Source organism: Salmo trutta, chromosome 38, assembly GCF_901001165.1.
Source record: "Salmo trutta chromosome 38, fSalTru1.1, whole genome shotgun sequence".
Taxonomy (NCBI): Eukaryota; Metazoa; Chordata; class Actinopteri; order Salmoniformes; family Salmonidae; genus Salmo; species Salmo trutta.
In genome coordinates this window covers 30,948,308-30,956,879 of record NC_042994.1, presented here as the reverse complement: position 1 = coordinate 30,956,879, position 8,572 = coordinate 30,948,308, and the positions used below count along the sequence as shown (strand labels likewise).

General features: G+C 40.9%; 1 protein-coding gene across 1 annotated transcript; it reads left to right on the top strand.

Moving 5' to 3' along the window:
• Positions 1-956: 956 nt before the first annotated feature.
• Positions 957-5,092, top strand: LOC115177695 (oocyte zinc finger protein XlCOF19-like). The gene is made up of 3 exons (XM_029738645.1): positions 957-983; positions 1,116-1,293; positions 4,444-5,092. Exons 1-3 carry the CDS (start codon positions 981-983, stop codon positions 5,022-5,024), a joined length of 762 nt encoding a protein of 253 aa, XP_029594505.1. The 5' UTR covers positions 957-980; the 3' UTR covers positions 5,025-5,092.
• The last annotated feature ends 3,480 nt before the right edge of the window (positions 5,093-8,572 follow it).

The window sequence follows — 8,572 nt, the reverse complement described above, 5'->3', positions numbered from 1 at the left end:
CTCCTGGAGCATTTTTTATTTGTATTTATTTCACCTTTATTTAACCAGGTTGACTAGTTGAGAACAAGTTCTCATTTACAACTGCGACCTGGCATGAGCTCACTAAACTAAGACGGAGAAATAAGCTCTGATGAAAGGAGAGGAAGAAGCATTCAGAATGAAAAAGGAGGAAGAGGAGGCTATTACTTTGAAAGAAGAAGAGGATGATATTACAGTGAAAGAGGAAGATGGGAAAGAGGTTTTCAGAGTTGAAGAGGACGATGTAGGAGCTTTCGGAATCAAAAAGGAGGAAGATGCCATAACATTGAAAGAAGAGGAAGAACCTTTTGGAGTAAAAGAGGAAGAGGAGGCTATCTCAATAAAAGAGGAGGAGGAAGACGTTTTAGGAGTGAAAAAGGAGGAGGAGGAGACAGAATATCAGATTACCACCAGTGAGTACTGTCTTAAAAACGGGCACAAACTATGCAGTTGTTGAACTAATGTGGGGTTTTAAAGGGGAATTCTACTGAAGTTCTACACTTGAATATGTTGTTCAGTACTGTAGGAATTGTTTAAGGTGTAATCTGCCATTGGTACATATATTTTTGGGACTTTTAAATGAGATATATGGAATTCTCCATGTGGTCTATATTAAAGTTCCCCTCATCTAATACAACAGGCTTTTAAAATTCAATATTGGTGCATCATTTCTACTTAAAATATCAAAGGAACCTAAAGGGACCCATTTAGTGGAACGACCCTTTTACATTCACAACACAAACAATATTTTACAAAATCATGATGGAAGTGGCCATTTTAGACATATTCATGCCTCTTGTAAGACCCTTTGTGATTGTAATAGAAGATCATAAGTTTACCATCTGTTTGATGTTCTCATTCACCCAGGAGAGAGACGTGACTATTGTGGATCCTTTGGGGAGCCTCAACAACATCCTGATGCTGACGAGGCAGAGAAGAGTCTCTCCAGATCAGAACACCAGATGGTACAGCTTGGTCTGGTCTAGCATACAGCTTGCTCTATCAGGGTCTGGGCTGGGTTTCAGTAAACTCTTTATGACAACAGTGACATCAGCATCCATAATGATATGTCCGTGTCCCCTCTTTATGGTTACCAGGACAACGCTAGCCCTTCCTCCCTCCCGGAGTCCCTGTGTCCTGCCTCTCCCGGTAGCGCCTTACTGCTGGGTATGAAGAGGTTGTCTGTGTTGCTGGTGGACTGCAGGAAATCAACGGGGCTGAGTGGAACTGTGAGAGGAGGAGAAGAGAAGAAAGGATCAGATTTGACTCATCAAAGTAAGTGCTGTAGTTTAGTTTGAACAAATAAAATAGATCTGCCCACTGGTATCTGTTACCAGGACAACCAGCAGAGTTCTGTTTGTTGAAATGAAGATAGACTGGTGGATATGGATGTTATGAATATCATAACACTGAAAAAGGATTCTGCCAATGAAAAGAGAGAAACTAATAGACTATATTCAACCTTGAAAGTTAGCTTTAGAGATACATTTTAAAGATGATCTGATGTAAGGTGCATATTTTACAAAAACTTTCCCTATAAAATTGTGGATGTTACATTGCCTGTCCCAGTCAACCTCTCCTATCTTTACAAAACTCTAGAAGAGGCAGACAAAACTCCAGACACTTCAATGTGGTCTGTATTGCTTCATTAACATCTGAGCTACACAACAAATATATCGTTTAAAACAAACTCTGTAAGCCGTTTCTAAAAGCCATGAAATATGTATAACTGAAAAGCATTTTTTGTGAGACTTGGCCTCCGTCTCTGTAATGGACAAAATTCATTTAATTTCCTACTTTATCAGGTCAAATGATCTCCAACATATAGACTTTAAAGAACATTGTTTCATTTGGAAATTAGTAACATTTTTGATGTCAGTGTGCTGCTAACAGTTTAGTTTCCTCCACTGTCCCCATACTGGACTCAAACTAGTGATCCTCTGCTTCTCAACACATCTCCTTTACAATGAACCGATTGAGTTATACAAAAGGTACCAGTTGGATAGCTCCATCTGTGACGTTTCAAGCTAGCTGTGGAGTGATCTTACAGCACGTTCTTACCTCCATTACACTTGTTCAGGTTGACTTTCCCACGGAATCGACCATATATGAACGCTGCCCTGCATCCCCACCATCACACAATTACAGTTGTTGTTTACGCAACCAAAAATAAAAGCCTTTTGGACCTAGACTTGGTGTTCCAGTACCGCTTGCCGTGCGGTAAAAGAGAGAAGTCTATGAGTAGGGTGGCTGGAGTCTTTGACAATTTTTAAGGACTTCCTCGGACACTGCCTGGTATAAATGTCCTGGATGGCAGAAAACTTGGCCCCAGTGGTGTACTGGGCTGTACACACTACCCTCTGTAGTTCCTTGCGGTCGGAGGTCGAGCAGTTGCCATACCAGGCAGTGATGCAACCAGTCAGGATGCTCTCGATGGTGCAGTTGTTGAACCTTTTGAGGATCTGACGACCCATGCCAAATCTTTTCAGTCTCCTGAGGGGGAATAGGCTTTGTCGTGGCCTCTTCACGACTTTCTTAGTGTGTCTGGACCATGTTAGTTTGTTGTTGATGTGTCCTCCTTTTCCTGTAGTCCACAAGCATCTCCTTTGTCTTGATCATGTTCAAAGAGAGGTTGTTGTCCTGGCACTACACGACCAAGTCTCTGACCTGCTCCCTATAGGCTGTCTCATCGTTGCTCGTGATCAGGCCTACCACTGTTGTCATCGGCAAACTTAATGATGGTGTTGGAGTCGTGCCTGGCCGTGCAGTCATGAGTGAACAGAGAGTACAGGAGGGGACTGAGTACACACTCCTGAGTGGCCCCCATGTTGAGGATCAGCGTGGCTGATGTGTTGTTACCTACCCTTACCACCTAGGGGCAGCCCGTCAGGAAGTCCAGGATCCAGTTGCAGAGGGAGGTGTTTAGTCCCAGGTTCCTTAGCTTAGTGATGAGCTTTGAGGGAACTATGGTGTTGAACGCTGAGCTGCAGTCAATGAATAGCATACTCACATAGGTGTTCCTTTTGTCCAGTTGGGAAACGGGAGTGTGGAGTGCAATAGATATTGCATCATCTGTGGATCTGTTGGGGCGGTATAAAAATTGGAGTGGGTCTAGGATTACTGGGATAATGGTGTTGATGTGAGCCATGACCAGCCTTTCAAAGCACTTCATGGCTACGGATGTGAGTGCTACGGGTCGGTACTAATTTAGGTAGGTTACCTTAGTGTTCTTGGACACAGGAACTATGGTGGTCTGCTTGAAACATGTGGTATTAGAGGGACAGGTTGAAAATGTCAGTGAAGACACTAGTTGGTCAGCACATGCTTGGAGTACACATCCGTGTAATCCGTCTGGCCCTGCGGCCTTGTGAATGTTGACCCGGAACAGCTGATGCTCTCATGCATGCTTCAGTGTTACTTGCCTCGAAGCGAGCATAGAAGTAATTTAGCTCATCTGGTAGGCTCGTGTCATGGGGCAGCTCGTGGCTGTGCTTCTCTTTGTACTCTGTAATAGTTTATAAGCCCTGCAAATATCCGACGAACCTCGGAGCCGGTGTAGTACGATTCGATCTTAGTCCTGTATTGATGCTTTGCCTGTTTGATGGTTCGTCGGAGGGCATAGTGGGATTTCTTATAAGCTTCCCGGATTAGAGTCCCGCTCCTTGAAAGTGGCAGCTCTTCCCTTTAGCTCAGTGGGGATGTTGTCTGTAATCCATGACTTCTGGTTGGGGTATGTACTAGAGGTCGACCGATTTATGATTTTTCAACGCCGATACCGATTTATTGGAGGACCAAAAAAGCCGATATCGATTTTTATATATATATTTGTAATAATGACAATTACAACAATACTGAGTGAACAATGAACAATTTTATTTGAACTTAATATAATACATAATAAAATCTATTTAGTCCCAAATAAATAATGAAACATGTTCAATTTGGTTTAAATAATGCAAAAACACAGTGCTGGAGAAGAAAGTAAAAGTGCAGTATGTGCCATGTAAAAAAGCTAACGTTTAAGTTCCTTGCTCAGAACATGACAACATATGAAATCTGGTGGTTCAATATTCCCAGTTAAGGAAGTGCATAGGTCACATTCTGTATCATACAGCTATGAAAGTTATATATTTAGAAAATCCTGCTCGATTGGAATCCAGCGACGTCTGTGTCTTGAGTTTCCTAGAACTGTTTAGTTTTTTGTGTTCTGACTTGTAAAACAGGATGAATAAAATAAGTAATGTAAACATATCAGTAATTACCAGGAAGCTCTACAACATTTGTTTTAAAGTCACACCAAGATTGTTAAAACTGGCCTCAGGTTATTGAGGGATCTGATTAGGATTTACCCTCATAGCAAGGCCGTTTTATCATGTGGAGGTTTCGTTGAGGTCTCTATTTAAATGAACACACTGTCTTTTGCAGGAGAAAGACCAGACTCAGAGAAACCAGAGCCAGAGACGTCCAAACCATCAAGACGACACCACTGCTCCCAGTGTGGAAAGAGTTTTAACCAGAAAGGACACCTGAACCAACATGAGAGAATACACACAGGAGAAAAGCTGTACTATTGCTCCCAGTGTGGAAAGGGTTGTAACCACTTAGGTGACCTGAAACGACATGAGAGAATACATACAGGAGAAAATCTGTACTATTGCTCCCAGTGTGGAAAGGGTTGTAACCACTTAGGTGACCTGAAACGACATGAGAGAATACACACAGGAGAAAAGCTGTACCGCTGCTCCCAGTGTGGAAAGAGTTTTACCCACTTACGTAACCTGAAAACACATGAGATGATACATAGAGGGGAGAAGCCTTACCACTGCTCCCAGTGTGGAAAGCGTTTTATCCACTTATGTAACCTGAAAACACATGAGCAATTACACACAGGGGAGAAGCCTTACCACTGCTCCCAGTGTGGAAAGAGTTTTAATCAGAAAAGCTACCTTAAAAAACATGAGATCACACACAGGAGAGAAGCCTTACCACTGCTCCCAGTGTGGTAAGGGTTGTAACCAGTTAGGGGACCTGAAACGACATGAGAGAGTACACACAGGTGAAAAGCTGTACCACTGCTCCCAGTGTGGAAAGAGTTTTACCCAGTTATTGAACTTGAAAACACATGAGAGAATACACACACAGGGGAGAGGCCTTACCACTCCTCCCAGTGTGGAAATCGTTTTAATCAGTTAGGTAACATGAGAACACATGAGATAAAACACACAGGAGATATGGATGTAGGCTACTGAACAGTGGGAAAGAGGACAGATTTAGGCTGCTGAACAGTAGGAAAGAGGACAGATTTAGGCTGCTGAACAGTAGGACAAATATATGCCTCTGAACAGTGGGACATAGGAGAGGTGCAAGCCGATACGTGGTGGGAGAGTAGGCTGCAGAGACTCGGGAATTTCGTGTTAGGTATTTACTTTCCAGTGTTTTCCCTACTGCATGTATTTTTATGTAAATAAACTGTTATCTCAGAATGATGTTGGGGATAATTAAGCACTGGTGCTATAATGTCTGGCGCCGCCTCCACTGGCCCATATGGATGTGTTTCATAGTATCATAGGGATGTGTATCATAGGATATCATAGGGATGTGTATCATTGTATCATAGGATATCATAGGGAATCATAGGGGTGTGTATCATAGTATCATAGGATATCATAGGGAATCATAGGGATGTGTATCATAGTATTGTGCTGAATAACTGCTGAATAAGTAGTGGTCCTATAAAGTAAACTCCAACAGGAAATACATTCTAATGTATAACTTTCAAGTCTAACAAGATCATTTTCATTCTGGTTTCAATTACAGTTTCATCAAACTAACAAGCAAAATACTTTTATGAATTTATTGTTACAAAATCAACTTGCAATATTCCACAGATCAAGAGCAAAGCCTTGCAGATTGATAGCTGGGGCCCATCCAATGGTAAGAGTCAGGGAAGATCCAATAGACTTGTTATAAATGTATTGTTACAAATCAACTTGCAACGTTTCTAGCCACGTAGCCTGCTAACGTTAGCCTTACCAGCCTGCTAACGTTACATTAGCACTTTCGTGTCTTTGGCTATGCCGGATTAAGTGATATGACATGCTAACTTATAAAATGATTTCTCTGTAATTAATATTACCTGATTAAGCTAATCATGTAAATGTAATTAACTAGAAAGTCGGGGCACCACGGAAGAACGTTTATAGAGCCGTTATCTTCCGAATAAACTCTTAAAATACTTAGTAATATTTTACATCGATAGCAGTCAATATTAACCCTTATCTTATTTTCAGTCTCATAATGAAAGTTGTAAATTCTTGGTTATCTTCACGAACCCTGGCTAACAAGTTGAATCAGCAATACAAAATTGGGTTTAATTATTTATTTACTAAATACCTAACTAATCACACAGAATTACAAATACACAGAATACAAATGACGTCATACAGAAAACGTCCCGGTGGACGGAACCTGGTTACACAAAGGAAAGGGGGTTGGGCTTGAATGAGAGAGCGGGAAGATTTAGGAACAGAGAAACAGCAGCTATGCTATCGTAAATACATTATCTTATGCATTCTAAATTACCGCCCATTTGGAAAAAGAAAATGCAATAAATATTTACTCTGAGCTGCGCTTCGGTAGATTGGTCGTAGATGCTGGCCGGGTTGGCCAACAGATCTTCCTGTACTCGGAACAATGTCTCTGGTGGTAAATTGGATACGGGGTGGTATCTTCGTCTGTCTGTTAGACTGGATCCGTCGTCCGTCCTTTCCTAGCCCCCGTCGACAGCGGCCGCTGCTAACTCAACGGCTAGGAAGTATCACTTCTGTAGTGAATAAGCTCAAAGTTCATACCAGTTCATACCATAGCTCACGCCAAGGTTGGCTTAGTTCTGTCCTTGATATGGTTTAGTTAACATGTGTGTCCTTCAAACGTAGAGGCTGCAGACCTCACGTGCTGGAACTAACTGGTTATCTTTTCATCAAAGGCTTATATAGTGGAGAGGGGGAAAGGAGGTGTTTCATCGTTTATAACCCCTGTCTCTTCACAGGGTTGGGCCACTGATCGAGCAGGGCACTTTCCTTATGAAAACCCAATTCTCTCATTTGGAAGCTAAAATTACATTTAATCTCCTAACAAACAATTTCAATATCAAACATTTCAATTGCATAACAATTCCATGTGACTCTGATAACTAGAGGGTGTATACTTTCTCAGGTACAGTTTATGTCGTCCTGTCATCAATCATAATGTCCCAGATAACAATGAACTGACCTCCATACTCATTACGTTATCAAGCATATTTCCAACTGGTTTTATTACCAAAATATGGTTCCTTTCCCCATTTGTTTGATGTTCCCAGACTCTCTATATTTAACAGGACAGCAGTCCTTCAGTAGGGTCAGTAAGAGAGGGGAAGGGAGAAAGGTATTTATGGGGGGGGGTCATAAACCTTACCCACAGGCCAACGTCATGACAGCACTGAATGAGTCAGCCAGTTGGAAAGATCCAATAGACTTATTTGTTAGAAGTAGTGTAAGATAGTAGTTAATAGAGAATTTGAGTTGTGTAATTTTGCCAAATCAAATTGTATTGGGTCACGTACACGTGGTGAGCAAATGTTATTGCGGGTGCAGTGAAATACTTGTTATTCTAGATCGGACAGTGCAGTAATATCTAACAAATTACACAACATATACCCAATACACATAAATCTAAGTAGGAATGAATTAAGACTATATACATATATGGACGAGCGACGTCAGAGCGGAATGGACTAAGATACAGAAGAATAGTATAGAATACAGTATATACATATGAGATGAGTAATTGTTACGTGAATTAAGTTATCAATGTTCTTAAACCGAACTTCAATTAAACTACTCAGTCTGCCCCCCAGCCTAAAAGGGTCAAAACGTTTATTTATGAGAGCTCTGAAAATCCTTACAATGTACAAAGCCTTTTATATTAACACTCACACTAACTTACATCAGTAGAGAACTCCACCCAGCTTTAGGGGGTGGTATTTTTCCACAGTACCCAGACCACCTGTCTCCTTATCTTTTACCAGCCGAACTGTTCCCAGGCCGTTGTTTCTCTCCCTAACTTAGGGAGGCCTCTTCTGTTTCTTTCCCAAGGTCGTCTTATCAACTCTGCCCTGCTCATTTTAACAGTGTCTTATTCACACAGTATTGGAATATAGTTTTTAACCCATTATTATAGCCTTATTTCCAATACATTTCAACAGGTTATTGGAATATAGTTTTTAACCCATTATTATAGCCTTATTTCCAATACATTTCAACAGGTTATAAGGTTTTTGAGTGAAATCATTTAGTCAAAACTTTAATCATATAATTTCCATTACAATCCACCCGACTGACTAAATATTTCACAGACACTATAACACATCTATTTTTATTGGATTCAGAAATGTCACACAAAATCTAACTAATTCAGAAATGTCACACAAAATCTAACTAATTCGGTAATGTTACACAAAATCAAACTAATTCAGAAATGTCAAGGAAAACAAATGCATATATTGTCAACACAT

What these genes read in the sequence shown, in the direction of transcription:
- LOC115177695 (XM_029738645.1), top strand. An exon ending in ATCAGATTTGACTCATCAAA is followed by an intron (nt 1,294 to 4,443) that starts GTAAGTGCTGTA and finishes TGTCTTTTGCAG; the next exon opens with GAGAAAGACCAGACTCAGAG.